The 17,007-nt window shown below is 39.1% G+C and overlaps 1 protein-coding gene across 8 annotated transcripts in view; it reads left to right on the top strand.

The window, feature by feature from the left end:
* The window catches only part of micu3a (mitochondrial calcium uptake 3a), a 30,940-nt gene that overhangs the window by 9,306 nt on the left and 4,627 nt on the right, over positions 1-17,007 (top strand). For 4 of the 8 annotated variants that reach the window (XM_078278991.1, XM_078278946.1, XM_078278954.1 and 1 more), the window contains 8 exons: positions 563-610; positions 1,777-1,859; positions 2,964-3,035; positions 4,601-4,642; positions 7,887-7,982; positions 14,505-14,599; positions 14,747-14,918; positions 16,858-16,966. In XM_078278991.1, the coding sequence (XP_078135117.1) occupies positions 563-610; positions 1,777-1,859; positions 2,964-3,035; positions 4,601-4,642; positions 7,887-7,982; positions 14,505-14,599; positions 14,747-14,918; positions 16,858-16,966 (717 nt within the window). The remainder of the gene's footprint in view (positions 1-562; positions 611-1,776; positions 1,860-2,963; positions 3,036-4,600; positions 4,643-7,886; positions 7,983-14,504; positions 14,600-14,746; positions 14,919-16,857; positions 16,967-17,007) is intronic. The other 4 variants (XM_078278971.1, XM_078278981.1, XM_078279001.1 and 1 more) reach the window with 2 other exon arrangements.

The raw sequence follows: 17,007 nt of genomic DNA, 5'->3' as shown, positions 1-17,007 counted from the left end.
CATACACACACACATACATACATGGGAAAGCAGTCTCCCGTAACACTCAAGCGAGTCACCCTGAACTATCTGAGCGATCAGACAGAAAGCGAGAGAGAGAGAGAGAGAGAGAGAGAGAGAGAGAGAGAGAGAGAGAGAGAGAGAGAGAGAGAGAGAGAGAGAGAGAGAGAGAGAGAGAGAGAGAGAGAGAGAGAGAGAGAGAGAGAGAGACGGAGCTACAAAGATTCCTAAATGGGCCTGAGGCAAGAAAGGATCACCTCCTAAAACATTTTTCACCTGCTTATCTAAACACAGACCCATACACATGCACACACCCCTACCAGCCAGTGTCTTTACTTTGGACACTTGGGGTGTAGAAAAAGAAACGGTGTGTGGCCAAATGGCTTTTGGCAGCTAAAGCTCCAGAAGACACATTTTAAGATGCTATCTTCATGAAAGGAAGGCTTATGTGTGTGTGTGTGTGTGTGTGTGTGTGTGTGTGTGTGTGTGTGTGTGTGTGTGTGTGTGTGTGTGTTGAATGTGACCTTTTCTTTAACTCTCTCTGTCTTGGTCTCTTTACTAGGCATCATCTCATACACAGAGTACCTGTTCCTGCTCTGCATCCTGACAAGTGAGTCAATTCAGTCTGACACATTCTCCTTCATCTCATTTTCTCCTTATTTATTCAATCTTTCTCTCACTTTACTGTAGCAGTATGCTGTGCTTGTTTTGGGAGAAGGTTAGCTAAGGTACATGCTATGAACTATACTCAGGCCCACCCAGAATTTAACAAGAGGCTATTATAACACAAATCTGGTGGTTTTCCCCTTCCCCTTGGGGTAAGACAGAAATTGAGAAAGAGACAGAGAGAAGAAGAAAAATACCTCTACTTATAACCTTTGAAAACTTAAATATAGACAGGAATGTGAGGCGTATTCCTTGAAAAAAGAAACTGCACTTGTTACTCTCAGAACAGCAATATACTGCACTATATACTGCCCATTACACCTTCCAAATTGTTAAATGTGTATGCTGTTCTTCCCCTCAAAGTCAGGAATTAAAGGCTTTTTCTCTTCTGTAAATGATCAATCACCAAACCAGTGTCAATGTTTAATGTTCTTAATTAACTGAATAAAATGAAAATTGCAGCAACATTTCTTCCTAGAGAAAGTCCCAGGAGTTGTCTAGTGTAGCTTAGTGTGTGTCCACATCAAATGAGAGAGCTGCCATTAATCATGACCACATTAATCAGGAAAGGGTTCGTGTCGTTGCTGTTTGATTGCATTTAATCAATGTTAATTGGAAATTAACATCATTTTTTTTTCAATTTAATCATTTGTAAAAACTGGTCTTGATAACTGAAATTCAGTTCCAAACATGCTGTACCTTGAGTTTCAATAATGATATCAAATTATTGTGTATGATATCGTGGACTTCTTACTTGGGTTGAAGGACCAGCAAAGGCTAAAGTAGAAACAATTCTTGGTTTGTTCAAAAAATGTCTTCAGGTTTTTTTCTGGTTAATCTGTAGCAAACATATGCATGCTGGTATTTCTAGAATAAAGACATAAAGTGACCCAAGCTTTATCTGATTTGGTAGACTTGATCGCTAAGAAACGGCAAGAGTGAAAAAGTCAGATGTTAACTGTAACTCATAGTCTTTATAGATTGATCCACCTGCCCCATCTCCCTTCTGTCTAGCCTATATGCCACTTGCTATTGTATATGCTATTTCTGGATTTAGAATTGCCTTTAACACACACACTCACCCTATGTGCTCTCCTCTCTGTTCTCCAGAGCCGCATGCTGGCTTCAAGATTGCTTTCAATATGTTTGATGCAGACGGCAACCAGATGGTGGACAAGAGGGAGTTCTTGGTGGTGAGTCTCTGATACTGAGAGAAAATCCATCCCATGACTGTTATTATTAACATCACGTTTTTTCCCCCATCGCAAAAGGTCAAGGTTAGGATATTAAAGGTATTGACAATCAGTGTGAAGTGACTATCAGTGAAACAGGGATGGATGATTACAAAGTTTTGTTTCATGTACCTTAAATCCCACTGCCTTAAGCTGAAGCTGCTTTTTTGTTACATTTAAAAGCTGATTTTCTGTTTACTTTTTCTAAAGACAGCATATGAAACATCTGAGTAGCCTAACTGTAATAGCATTTCTTTAGATTAAAAATATATAAGGGCTACATGTGTCTTGCTTTCCTTGTGGGATGGGACCAACAGATTTTTAATTGAAAACACTGTTGCAGGCAGGAAGTGATCAGAATCCCTGTGGAGGCTGGTGGCAGTGGGATGGTATACCAGCGGGAGGAGGTGGTAATGGTTGAAGATCCTGTGGGAGGGAGTGGGCGGAAAAAAACAAAACATTCACACATTGAAGGTTTGGCGATAGGCTCTGATTTTCAGGGAATAGTAATTCAAATAAACCCATAATGAACAACGTCAGACACTTTTGTGATCACAACTTGTAAAATCTTCCTGGAGATATCCCTTTATAATTTATACTGCAGTGTTTGGTGTAATGCTGTAGGTAATACTTTTCATTATGAATTCAAATTATTAATACAACTTGATTAATTAAAAATTGTTTAGTGAATAGACTAAAGTTGCTGTTAATGATGTTTTCCTGGGCCAGTACATGGAAAGCAAAATACAAAGCTATAACCACTTACTCTCCCAATTAAGAAAAATGATTCATACTTATACAGCTGCAGTTTTCTGCCCAATATGATTCAGCTTTGACTTACCTTATTATTTGTGCGACCAGAAGTCCCTCCAGAAGCCAAACTAGAAAACCAACACTCTCTTAATGCTGTTGTCAAAAGGCCAATTCTTGAATCACGTCATAGACCAGCATGAAAAAGTGTGCGACTTTGTGAACTCAGTGAATGTTACATACATGTGAACATTTAAGCTTCAGAGTTTTTAAATCTGGCTTTGAACCAGATCCTCCTTCCTTCTCTCATTACAGCTTCAGGAGATCTTCCGGAAGAAAAATGAGAAGAAAGGGAGAAAAGGAGATGCTGAGAAGTCGGCACAGTTGGTAAGAAAGTTGGTAACGTGGGACGAGGGTGTGTTTGTCTGTGGGAGGAGAGGCACATTGGTAATGGTAATAAGATTCTTTCACTAATCACCCTTACTACAGCCAACAGTGAAACAACCATTAATTCTTTAGGGACATGGACTTCAGTAATGCTGCTATTATCAGTGGGGTAAACTTGAAATAAAATGTCCTGGAGGTTAATGTAACAGTAAAAAAAAAAAATATTACTGTAAAGTTACTCCCTCTTTAAAATGGCATTTTAATACATCCATGAGAATACATCCATGAGTATTTTAATACATCCATGAGTGTAGAATGGATGACACAGCACGATGAATGTTGTGTCAAACTGTGGATGTATGGAAAATGACATATCACCATCCAAGTTAATTATCATCTGTATTTAAGCAAGTATTAAAGTTAGCTAAACCCTTCATGTAACCATGAGTGCATGCTGCCTTATAGAAACAGTTTTTGACAATGTGGTATCGCTTCTGTTTTTACTGTGTACTGTGTAATTGGATACACTCTTAAGTGTCCTTTTCAACACTTCTTTGATTTAACTTTTGGTCACCTTGCTTTACTACACTGAATTACACTTTTTATGTTTCTATCTGCAGGCTTGATGGCTAATCGTAAAGTAGGTTTAAACTTAATAAAATATAAAGCTTGCATGTGAAATTAGAGCCAAATAATAAATTGGTCAGACTGGGTGAGTTTGAGTTTTTTACAGATATATCGCTGCTGGCATATATGTCGGCTAATATCAAGACATGTCAGCACTAGAGTTGGGCATCGTTTGGATTTTAACGATTCTGATTCCAATTGCGATTCTTCCTTTCGATTCCGGTTCTTGACGATTCTCGATTCCGATTCTTTGAGGGGGTGGAGTTGAAACGGGTCACATGCTTATTTCACAAATAAGTGGAAAGTTTTATTTTGATTCAATGGAGGTTTGCAGTTTTACCGGGCTTTTTCAACGTAAAATAAAGCCAGACTAGAGCGCTGCTTACTGTGCTCCAAGGCTGCAACACAACAAGCGCCTGGCCGCTACAGAAACCAAAACTTGCGCATGTTAAATTTGGAACCCACGATCAGATTTGAAACCAAATCTTCCAAACGATTCCAATAAAGAAACGATTCCACTGGAATCGTAACTTTTGAAACGATTCCAAGTAGGAATCGGTTCTCGATGCCCAACCCTAGTCAGCACGGAACTGCCAAAGATTTGTAGAGGTAAAACTGTGATGTGTTTACAGAGTTTATTTTTCACATATAAACTGGCAATTTTGGTCACAATTCTTTAAAAATTGAATTTAAGGGAGCATTGTCAAGAATGTTTGTTGATGTTATGCGTTATGTAAAAATATGAGCTATATCATTTTTAAACTAACAGATGTAAAATCAAAAATGTAATTACAGAAGTGTTGAAAATGACATCCCTCTGCGGAGCGTATCCACAACCTCTCTGCATGTACTAACATGTCTTCTCTCTTCCTCCCTCCTCCTCTCTGACTGCATGCTCTGTCCTCTTTCTCTGCCTCGTGTCTCTCTCTGTGTGTTAGAGTATGCAGCTCTATGGATATCAGGTTGCCCCCATGAACAGCGTATGTATCTAAAACTGTAACCCCTTAGTCTCCTTTCTGCTCTTCTTTAAATGGTTAAAGAAATGTATATAAGGATGAACAGAGGAACAGAGCGCTAGCCGTTCCTGTCAGCTGGTTACTACAAGCTACATGGTTTTATTTGAAAAAGAAAGCAGTAAATGTGACATGTTTTTAAAGAAAATTATCAAAACTACAATGGGGACTTAAACGTGGCTATGATAAAAGGTTAAGCATTCATGGTAGACAGACTTTTATCAAAACAATATTGCAGAATATTTAGAACCTCTCCCGATCTCTGTGATCGACTGATGAAAATCTGTCATTATTTTTTTTTTAGAAAGCTTTTTCACCCTTATTTTTGTGGTAATATTTCTCAATTGACAGAATATTTTGAGCTAAGTTTGCATTTCTCAATAATGGGAAATATGATTATTTTTATTCATTATTTAATTCATACATTTATTGGATGTCGGGCGACATGGGAACAGGGATAATTCAGCATACGGTATAATAGGTTCATATAACAGGTTCATGTAATAGGTGAGTTTTACTGACAGATTCTCGAAATTAGAAGAATGTTTTGTTAGGACTATTTTACTAAATTCTGGGGAGTCTGGTTGGTTTGTTGGGTGCAAATGTCAATTATATTGGGATCCTTGGAGGACTCTGTCTAATGCCTCTGTCACCCACTTTTGTGTCCTGACCTGGTCTTTGAAAAAGTCTTAACCCTGACCCAGTCCACCTGATCCTCTGTTGTCAGTAAAACATACAGAGTAGACTCCTTGAAAGGATGAATGGATAGGAAGAATAAGCGGGATAGAGAGACACTTCCTTCAAGACATAGTGTCCATCTGTCAGGTCAGCTAGGTGATTGATCGAGGGATGATGGCAGAGGGTAGGATGAATGGAGAGAGGGATGGCAGCAGGGGAGTAATAGATTTAAGGGGTCAGAAGAGATGAACTCTTACAAAAAGAGAGTGATGTGATTTAGAATGACTTGGGGCCCTCTAAAGCTCTAAACACGATCAGACACTGTCTATTTTAGACTGTTTTTGGACACGTGCTGTTTGTTTGGCGGTGTGTGTTCCTGTTGGGGTTTCTGTTAACTCACAGAGAGAGCAGGAGATTTTTTATTGAAGGAGGTCTGGGCTACAGACAGAAAGTTGCTTCTATTTTGTGAACACATTCACACTTACATAAAGAAAGCAAACAGGTTAAATGTGTCTGCTGAGTGGTATGGCATCCAAAATTAAACATATTACTTTAAAACAGAAATTCAATCTAGAGAAAGATTTATCTTTTACATACTATTAAGACAGTCTTGTCAAATTTCTAACAAAGAAAACAAAAAAACTCCATTACAGATGAACTTATTGATTGCATATAAAGCTAGAAACCAAAATCACCATAATAATAATGGAATTTTGACACTGCAATAGTGTGCACACTATTTGCCCCTAATTTCCACTTAAGATACAATGATAACCATAGGATACCATATTTACTAATTGGGAGTACAGTGCAGCAAAGGAGGATGGAGGCTCAAGGAGGATGTGTACTGTCCAGTAACTGGAGGCTACCAGCCAGTAGTCTCTATTCAGACTATGCGCATTCTTTATTTCTTTCTCTGTCTCTCCCTCTCTCAGACACACACACACACACACACACACACACACACACACACACACACACACACACACACACACACACACACTCCTTGTCCTGTCAGTGTTGTGATGGATAGCTGCATTGTCACTGTGAAGTTAAGAGCGGCGCAGGGTCATGTTAAAATGGCTGCTGCTGCGTTCTCCCTGGAGAGACAGACGAAGTGGGTGGTCAGGTTGTCTTTTATAAAGGCAGGATACACTCTTAACAGAAGCAGCTCTTTTTTATGGTGTTGGACAACTGTATGTTCAGCTGCTTCACGATCATAGGAAATATAGGAAAACATGCTTTTAGGTGAAAGAATTGTGAATTAGCTTCAGAGCTCATTTAGATATACATTTTTTTTTTTTACACATATAATTTTTCTAATTTTGCTTGTGTTTGTTGTTGATTCAGCACAAAGGCAAAGTAACGAATGGTAGCTTGGGTAATTTAGATATAAAGGTCTTACAGCAGATTCCTCATAGATAGCTTTTATTGTTACGTTAACCAAGAGTCAGTTAACCATGAGTGTTTGTCTGACCCTTCCTCTCTTCATTCCTATTTTGTTTGACACTAATGGGTTTTTATGTTTGGTGCTTACAGTGGATGGGGTGAATTTATAGTTGAATCAAACATTACAAATGGATATTACAACTATAATTGAATTGATGACAGAACATGAATTCTAAACATTTAAATTGTCTTTCTTCCTCCCCACTTGTATTAGCCATTTTTTCTAATAAACAGCATTTCATCAATGTAGGGTTAGCAAATCATTTAGAGTGCCTATAGTTTACAATATGCTCTATCCATTTTGGTAAAACAGAATGGATGGGGTTTTAGGCAGTTCAGTGGGCACAAGATCAGAATTATCTTGATGAAGTATTTACTATTTATTGACGGTTCAGTTGGTACGTTTTAGAAAAATAAGTTTTTGCTATATTTGCTGAAACTGTCACTATACAACACTATTACAAGTTTCCACCGTGCCCGAAGGATAACAACCTATCAGAGCTGAGGAGTTGCTAACTCACTGTCAATGACTGCTCGTAAGCTGCGGTCAAACTGTTAAAAACTATTACTGCATTGTCTATTTCTCGCCATAGATGTTTTCAGCAACATATTTCAGTGTACATTTTAGCTGTAAAATGAGAATGTTTGTGACCAAGTTGAGCTGACTGTTGAATATGTTTCTGAAAACATCTGAGGGGAGAAATGGGCAATGCAGTAACAGAATCTTGATTTATATTTAATCGAGCTGTCATTGACACTGCGTTAGAGACTCCTTGGCTCTGATTGGTTGTTTTTCTCATGCCATTCGGAGACCCAGGAGGAGGCAGAGAAATGTGATTTTTTTTTCACAGATCACAGATGATCTGATTCATGTAGTACTGTCAGGATATAGTGACAGTTTAAGCAAATATGAATTCACGAATATGCAGTGCATGTACTGTATATGTAATGTAGTGATGCACTTCATGAATCTGTTTGTATATATTAAGATTTGATAGAGTGAATATTGGAAGCTGAAGTTTATTTCCTGAAGAGGTTGAGTTGTAGGTGAACTGACCCTGGCCCTGCTTGACCGCTCCTACAGGTGCTTAAAAAAGACAGTCAGGAGTTTGTGGCGCGGAGTTACTGGGACGTTCTGAGGCGAAGCGCCAGTCAAGTCCTCTTTTCTGACCTGGCGGAGGTACATAGACCCAAGTGTTCTCTGTCATCCCTCTATTATCATCCTTCACTCTTCAGTTTCCTGTAGGTAATGTTGATCCTCCAACTGGCCCCATAGATCTAGAATTATGTAGCTGCATCAAGCTTGGCCAGAATAAGACCAGAAATGTTAACCCTTCAAAATAAAAACTTTGAAGGCCTCAATCTTTAACTTCTAGAGCAATCATGCTACTAACGTTGATGTGGACCAACAATTTTTTATTTTTTTTAAAATACTTTTCATGGCTAAAATCAATATAGTCTATAGTCAATATGGGCTTGTTGTAAAAGGTTATTATCACCCTAACACTTTTATTCTGGTTTGGCTTGATACTGATAATTTACATAAACTGACTTGTAATCTTTCTTTCTACCTTTCTTTCTTAAACATTGCTTTATATGTAATTTAGATTACTCTGTATCTGCCATACTTCTATCTCACTGTTTTACAAACCTAAGTAGGGTACAAAAACTACTGTCATTTTCTTGGCATAACTCGAGACGAAAGTTTGAAGTGTTTTCCCCATTTCATTGAGTCACTCCCCCTTCATTCCTGATGAACAAATATGGCAAGAACTTCTTAATAGTATATCTTGTTGATTATTGTTTCTAAGGATTTGTACATATTGTATTGGTGTGACAGTATTGATCTAATAATAGTAGTTAGTTAGATAAAAGATATTGTAATGTGAGAATTCTGATAACCTGTTCTGTTTCTCACCTGCCGTCTGTCACTTGGTCTCTGCGTTATGCCTTTTATTGTGTATCTGTGCCTTGTTATCTGTGCTGTGTTGTGGCTAGTGTCGTAGCTTTGGTGTCAAATCATTCTCGGTTTACACCACAACATGTTTAATCACAGTGGTATAATGATAAGAAGGCGTACTGCAGAGCACATACAAAAACCCTGATCATTATAGCACCACACACCTATACTGAATCAAATAGAATTCATGAGTAGGATTGAGTAGTCTGTTGCTTCAATGCTACTTCAGCAATTACAACCAAATGATGACCTGAACTACCTATGGCTGGCAGACTATTGATACATTCAAACAACCCTCAAGCTTCTACCTCCAAGTTTAGCCATATTTAATGTTATTTATCCAATCATTCAAGTAATTTTGAAAAAACAAGACAGGAGTCTACCGCTAAAACAATGTCAAACAATGTCAAAAATCAGGGGATCACCAAAGTCAGTAAGATTCATCCTCTGGGGAACATAAATATATATACAATATAACTGCAATCTGCAATTTGTTGAGATATTTTAGCCTGGACCAAGGTGGTGGACCAACCAACCAACAGGCCGACATCGCCATCTCTAGAGTTTCGTCACTAGCGTGGCTAAAACTCTGTTGAGCACAAACAGACAAACAGGATGCAAAGCAAAACATGTTTGCAACATTTGTGTCTATCTGCAGAATTTCTAATTTTGGCAAGCCAATGGCTTCTCCATGTGCAACTCAAATTGTCTTTCCGCAACGTCTAACACAAGGTGAAGCTGCTGGTAATGATTACTAACAGCTAACAATGCTAGCAAGCTAAGTGACTAATGACAGGCTGTGTGCTGTGGTGGTAACGGAAGCTAAGGTGGAGATAATGACAGTGGAGCATAATGGGACTGACCTTGTATTTACACCGAGCAGCCTTTCATCTGCCGGGATGTCAGACGGACAGAACAGACAAATCAGATTGGGGGGGCAAACAGGCACATTAAAGTGTGAGGGATTAACAAATATTAAATGAAATACATTTAAAAAAAAGTAAAACATGGGGACACAGATAAAAGAAAAAAGGGTAAATTATAGAGAAATAAAATGCTGGCGTGTAACTAATCTTTACGAACACCAGATCAGATAAGTAAAAACCTGAGGGTCAAGAAAAAAAAGGACAGAGATAAAATCAGAGAGACAACAAACAGGTGAGAGAGGCTCAAAGAAGATGACACAGGTCAGCAGAGAGAACAAATGGTCAGGAACAAAGTGGGTGGGGAGAATAGAAGGTCGGGAAACACATTTAGGGGAAAAGAAAGAAGCAGGTTGTATTTAGAGAAAGATGTGTTTACTCAACAGATTAGTCACCATTATACCACTTTGCTTTTGTCTGGAGAAGGAGGGACTGACTGACAGGCTGAGAAGGAGGGAGGGACTGAAAGAACGAATCAACTATATGGTTGTCAGGTGAAGGAGGTACTGACGGGTAGTATAAGGAGAAAGGAAATCAGAGCAGGGTCATGATAAGAGGGAAAGAAGTGATAGGAGAGAGAAAGAAAGAGAAGATGAAAGATAAAAATAAGAAGGTGAGGGGGGGGAGAACAGGTCGTATGGAGGGTTAGATGTTTTTACCCTTGAAAGGTGTGACTGACTGATAGTCTGACTGACTTGACTAAAGACCAACAATGAGCTCTTCCTCCAAGCTATTACTCACAGATAGGGAGGGTGAGGAATACCGTTTAGTGTTTACATCAGTAATTACTGTTTTTACCTTCAGCTTCCTGATCAAAGTCTGTTGAAGCTCTCTCTCACACACACACACACACACACACACACACACACACACACACACACACACACACACACACACAAACTCACACAGATGGACAAATAGACACATGCATACACCAGGTGTTGGCTAATGCCTTGTGGGCGTGGTAACCATTACGTCTTCATGGGGATGATGAGCTCACAATGGTGTTGCCACGCTTCCAGGAATGATACGCTTGTTATGATCAGTTTGGCATTACGTCTTATCCGAAGTCAGACTGATAACGTATGCGTTGGTAAAAGAGGTTGATTTTTTTTTTTTTAACATTCTGACATGCATTATACATTGACTTTGAATTTGACAAAATGGAGACAAAAACAGCACAATGAGAAGTGTTATAGTCATTTCAACAAGTGGATCAAATGACTATGTGTAGTGGGAAAGCTTTGATGAACCTGGACGCATCGATGGCGGCTCTGCAAAATCTAGTCTAGGGAAGGAACTTATTTTGGTGGAACAAAAAAAGGATACATGGTTAAACGTAATTGGCTCTTAACAGTGTATCGCCATGTGTACTTTGTCCATAGCAATCCCAACCAATCAATCCCAAAACGTCCCAGTTGGATAGTAAATGTCGTAAACATGTTCTTTGTAAAGCTTTACAATCCTTCTTCGAAAGAACCAAGCAGGCCTGCATTTATTGCACGATCCAAATTTTCTTCAAAACTTGCCATTTTGAGCGTGTAGCGTGCTACCTCAAAGGTTGTTGATGTTGTTTCCCGTAGCAAAGGGATTTTGAGAACGGCAACATACAGAGAGCAGAAGCGAAAGGGCAAAGCCTGACATTGCGTCAGATGTCAGGCTTTATCCTCGAAATGTACTTTCATTGATCCAGACTACTTCAACAGTGAAAAGGCAATGATCAGATTTATTGTGAATTCCTTAATCCCATGTGTCCATTTAGAAAAGGAGGAGTCTATCTGTCTCTTGTTCTAGCATTCACTAGACGCAAGAGCACTGCAACAGCAACACAAACAGCTTAAGATTACGGAAAGAAAAGCAGGGATATGGTGAAAGGAGGGAAGAGAGGCAGAGACACACCACCTGGATGCTGTCTAGATATATGAGCAGCTAATGTGTCATAAATACATAATGCCAGTCAGTTATAACATAAATGAGAAAAAGTATTTTTGTCCTGTTTGTCCGTAATCAGAGGCTTAATGAAAAGACCCTCAAATAAGTGAGACACAGAAAACAAGACACTGAAATGACAAGTCTGTAATTGTTTCAGTTTGTCTGTGTTTATATGAAGGAAGTCTTCCTAATCAAAGACTGAAGGACCATACTCCGATAAGTGAATCGGAAACAGACTGAATGTTGGGAGTCACACTAATGCTGGTGGTTCTAAAACAGGGTTTACTTTTAATGTTTGTTTCCCAGAAGACATTTTTATCCTGTGAGTTACCAATATGAATCTGTTTAGTCACTCAGTGGGATCTACTACAAGGCATTTTGTTTGGGATTTGGTTGGTGCCTTAATCTATTACATCTCACTGTAGAGAATATTACTAGTGTGCATTGGTGGCCATAAGTACCCCAAACGGAGACCCATAATGTGATTTGGTTAGCTGCTTTGAATGCTTACATAATGGACTTTTGGCAGTGGAGTTTTTAGTTTACTAATCATCTATCCCAGTATTTCCTAACCTTCAACATTTTTACTGCACAGTATTATCTCATCTGGCCTCTAAAAAAGTATCCACATGAAACAATCTAAAAATAAATATCACAGCATGAAATCCACACAGGGCTTAGAAATATGTCCTGAGATGTGTGAATGTTCAATTAAATTCAATTGTATTTATTGTGTCAAATCATAACAGAAGTTATCTCAGGACACTAAACAGATGGAGTAGCTCTAGACCACACTATAATTTACAAGAGACCCAACAATTCCCCCCCAAAAGCAAGCGTGTGTATAATGTTTAAGGGTTACGACAAAAAGGAGGAACCACTGACCTATCATATACTTTACATTTTAGAAACTAATGGCAGCTTAACACAGCCAGTAACTTTTGATATCAGTTTCACCATTTTAATAGAAATATATTCTCCTGTTTTCCTTGAAATGTAACTATTGTAGCAGTATTTACTTTGGTCTCACCCTGATCTATATGCTTAGTGTTCTCTCAATCATTATCCCTGCTCCTCAGTTAAAGTCATTTGCTTGTTTTTGATAGAATGAATAGGCAGTTTATGTCACAACACAATAACTACAACATCTGCCAAAGACGTGAGTCTGTGTAGTTTGCCTTTTGTAAACCTGTGTCATGTTGTTTGACATTTTTCTTCTCGTCCCACGTCGGATTTTAGGATTTTACTCTCGAGGTAGAACCACAAATGGCATCGTGGCAGTGATGATGATAATTATGTTGATGATGGAAATGGCATAATTGCTCTTCCTCTTTAGAAAGACATGAGATTCCACCCAATCTTATGTCTGCATTTACCTCAGCATGGCCGTGGATTGGACACGGGTGGTTGGCTGGGTTGGGCATGGCAGGGAGAGAGAAAAAAGATGGGCATTTAACATCCTCTCTTTCTGCACTGACGCTGGCTGAGTCTTTTCTGGAACTGCTCAAAAGCACAGTCACCTTTTTCTGTATGTTAGGTAGCATAAACATAGGCAAACAGTGAAATACATACTCAGGCACTGTTTTCTTAAAGGCTCATTAATTGTACTTATGCCACCTTGCTTTTGTAAGGGATTTAGAAACTGTGAAACAACAGATTATAGCATGACAACAAACACAACAAACATCCTAAAGCCTGTTGAATGGGTTTCAAATGACCAAGATCATTCAGTAAACACACACTTGCCAACTGTGGAGGGAACCCAGAGGGGCTATAAAGGATATAAAAAAGGGGACAAAAAAAGAAATAAACAACGCAAAGTTGCAAATATGACACTATGATTCTCATCCATTGACGGAAAAAGGTGGAATCGGCTCATGTTTTCTGCATTTGTGCTTATGTGGGTTTCTTTTTGTGTTGCTCTTGTTTGTGATCTGAGGTTGTGTATGGGTGTTTCAATGTGGCATTTGCATTTGAAGTGCATGGGGATGTGGTTGCTTTAATGTGTCTGTGTATGTTTGGCAGCTTACTGTTGTGTATTTGTCTGTCTCCACCATAGTTGTTCTTCCACATGTCTTCTTTCCCTCTTCTCTCTTCCTCTCACCTCTTGTTGGCTATACTATACCACTTTGTCCTCCTTCATACTACAATCTTGCTGACCCCCATGATCAATGAATATTTGCATCACTCTGTTTTTCATTGTGTTTTTGTATCTTTTGTGTTCTGCTACCTGAGCACTTCTTGTGTCTTCACCAGACCAGTAGTGGTCTGTGTTTCATGCTGCAACAGCAACACTAATCACCGGTCTAGGCAGCATGGGAAAATATAGCTCCATACCTCTCATTTTATTTCCTTACTTTGCTTTCAAAAACCAATGATAAGTATGATCTTGATTGTTAGAAATAAAATGGACAGAAACCTTTGGGCCCATTTTACCTCATTACCCCAGTTTGTTTTTTTCTGCACATCTTTTATCGTACTGAAAGCTTTGAAAGTGATGTTAACATGTTTGCAACATGTTAAATTGTGCCATCATGGAGGCTATGCACTGAACCCGCCTGTTATTTATCAAAGTCATACTTATCCCATTGAAGAGGTTTGACTTAAACATTGTTGCTGCCTAGACTGGTATGTTTGGTGTCATGATGGCGGCTGACTGTTTGTCTGAGCTGATTTGTTTGATTGACAGTTTGTTGTTGCTCATCCGACGCACGTTCTGCACACGTGCAGCAGAAACCTGCTTCCTGCTAGCCTGGCACAACGGTTGCCATGTTGTATTGATTATGGACTCGTCCCGCCAACTACTTCTACAATCACAATGCTTGGTGTTATTGATTTGTCACTCATTGATCCTCTCTCTTGCTCTTCCCTCTCTGATGATTCATAGCGAGCAGATGAGAGTATCACGATTGACACCACCCTGTTGGTCCATTTCTTTGGGAAGAAAGGGAAGGCAGAGCTCACATTTGATGACTTCTACAGGTACTAAAAAATATACAGTAGACACTTAACGTAGTACAGCTTAAAATGTTATGTTAAATTAACCAAATCACAAAATAGTAACATGCTTCTATTGATTAATCTTTGATTTATAGATTTCTTCCTTTCCCATTCCTTGCTGTTTCACAGGTTTATGGATAACCTTCAGACAGAGGTGCTGGAAATTGAGTTTCTGACCTACTCTAAAGGGATGACCACCATCAGTGAGGAAGACTTTGCCAAAATCCTGCTTCGCTTCACCAATGTGGAGAACATCAGTGCCTACCTGGAGAATGTCCGCCAGTGTATACCTGATGAGAAGGTACAGTACATACATGCACACATGTACGCACAAGCTGCGAAAAGACTGAAAATACACAAAACCTTTACATATCTCATCCCAGTTCATTTGAGTTCACGTGGACTATTTGTGCGTGATTGCATCTGTACAAGGTCATTTCTTTGTGTTTCTGCTGGGTTGGATAATGTTGGATAACGTTGCTGTTAGTCCGCTATACTAGACACCTTTCCCTGTCCAACAACAACAAAAACATTACCCAAGATTAGTAACAGAAGTTGTAGACCTGTCATAGAGTCGTGGTCTATATAGCTTTAATAGCTGTCAAAATTAACATGATAATATATGCTGTGGTTTTAAAAATGTTGATGATAACCATCCATTGCATAGGGTTAGCATAATTATGTTTCCTAGCTCATTGTACTAGGCTCCCATAAGGATGTCAAAGTGATAACCAGTTTACAGTAACAAGGGTCCACCTCTGTAGTATGGACCTCAGCTTTAGCTTTAGTAAATCAAAGTAAACATGCGTAAGGGAAAAAATACCAATAGCTCAGTCTGTATGGAGTTGGGTTTGAGAACCGAAGGGTTGCTGGTTCAAGTCCCCGTACGGAGTGTGGACGGGTAGCTGAAGAGATGCCAGTTGATCTCCTGGGCACTGCCAATGTGCTCTTGAGCAAGGCACTGAACACCCCCTCCCTCTAACTGCTCAGGGTGCCTGTCCAGCAGTTGCAGCCCCCTCACTCTGACGTCTCTCCATTTGTGCATGTATAGAAGTGTCAAATTGTATTTTCCCTACTGTGGATCAATAGAAAAGTATAAATTATTAAATGGTGGTGCTGCAAATGTTTACACAGTTTTGACCAGTATTTCTTAAGATAATACCAGATACCTTTCTTTTTACCATTCTTAGTACTAAGTACTATCTGTCGAATTTCTTCTCCCTGCTGTATGGGTGCTCCCGCCTTCCAGCCATCTAGAGCGGCCGTAATTTCCCACCACTGTCTATGCCTGAGGCTGTTGTGGCTCTCCACACTTCAGCGCTCCACTGCCTCACTTGACCACACACATACATATGAATGACTATCTATCTACCTATCTATTATCTATCTATCTATCTATCTATCTATCTATCTATCTATCTATCTATCTATCTATCTATCTATCTATCTATCTTTACATTTACATGTAGTTCTTATGCAACCCAACTCTATTTCTGTCCCTCCCTCTTTCCTTTCCATGCTGTGGAAGAAGCAGGAGGTTGGTCTCTGCTTCGTACAATACACAGCCTGCAATTACAATCTGTCAGTCTATCCTGCTATTTAGTTACTTCTTTGTTTCTCCATATAAGGGAAGATACACAGCTACCTAGTGTATTCTTCTATTTATCTGTGTATTTTAATCTGCATCTTTTAATGTAAACCTGAAAGGACTGCATTTCCTTATTTGTTTCAATTAACAGAGTTCTTTTAATGTATACCGTACCGTTTGTTATTAATCTAGCCACCATAAATTTGATCTGGTTTCGCAGCAAAGAGCATGGGGCGGTTACAGCTACTTGTTGAATGGCTTCAGCATTATTACTGTAATGTATGCAACTACTTTAGGGTTATGAAACACTGCAAGAAGGTTTGGAAATGTCCATATCATGCACACACAATCCTGTCATTAATGACCTTTTATGTCATTAATAGGACTATTTCATGAAATCTCTGTTATTGGTTGATAGTGTGAGTTATGGTCAGCTGTTTTCTTTTATTTTGGTTAAGTAATGTTTCAGACAACAGAGTGAACGTGCCTCATTGAATGTTGTATGCACGTCTGTCAAGGTCCCTTTGGATGGCAGTCTGTGCTGAAACACTCATTACTCTCATTTTTTAAGCTTCTTTTTTTTTTCTCCAGAAATACTTCTCCCTGAAGTCATTTTCCGGGCTGGTTCACATGTTTTTTTCTGGTATTTCAGGGAATCACTTTTGATGAGTTCAGATCATTCTTCCAGTTTCTCAACAACCTCGAGGACTTTGCCATTGCCATGCAGATGTACAATTTTGCTTCCCGCTCCATTGGACAAGGTAGGGAGAGAGCAGTGGCAGCTGTGGCTACAGCCACCAAG

This window comes from Sander vitreus, chromosome 2 (genome assembly GCF_031162955.1).
Source record: "Sander vitreus isolate 19-12246 chromosome 2, sanVit1, whole genome shotgun sequence".
In the NCBI taxonomy this organism is placed as follows: Eukaryota; Metazoa; Chordata; class Actinopteri; order Perciformes; family Percidae; genus Sander; species Sander vitreus.
The sequence above is the reverse complement of the archived record's forward strand: the minus strand, read 5'-3'. Positions and strand labels throughout refer to the sequence as shown.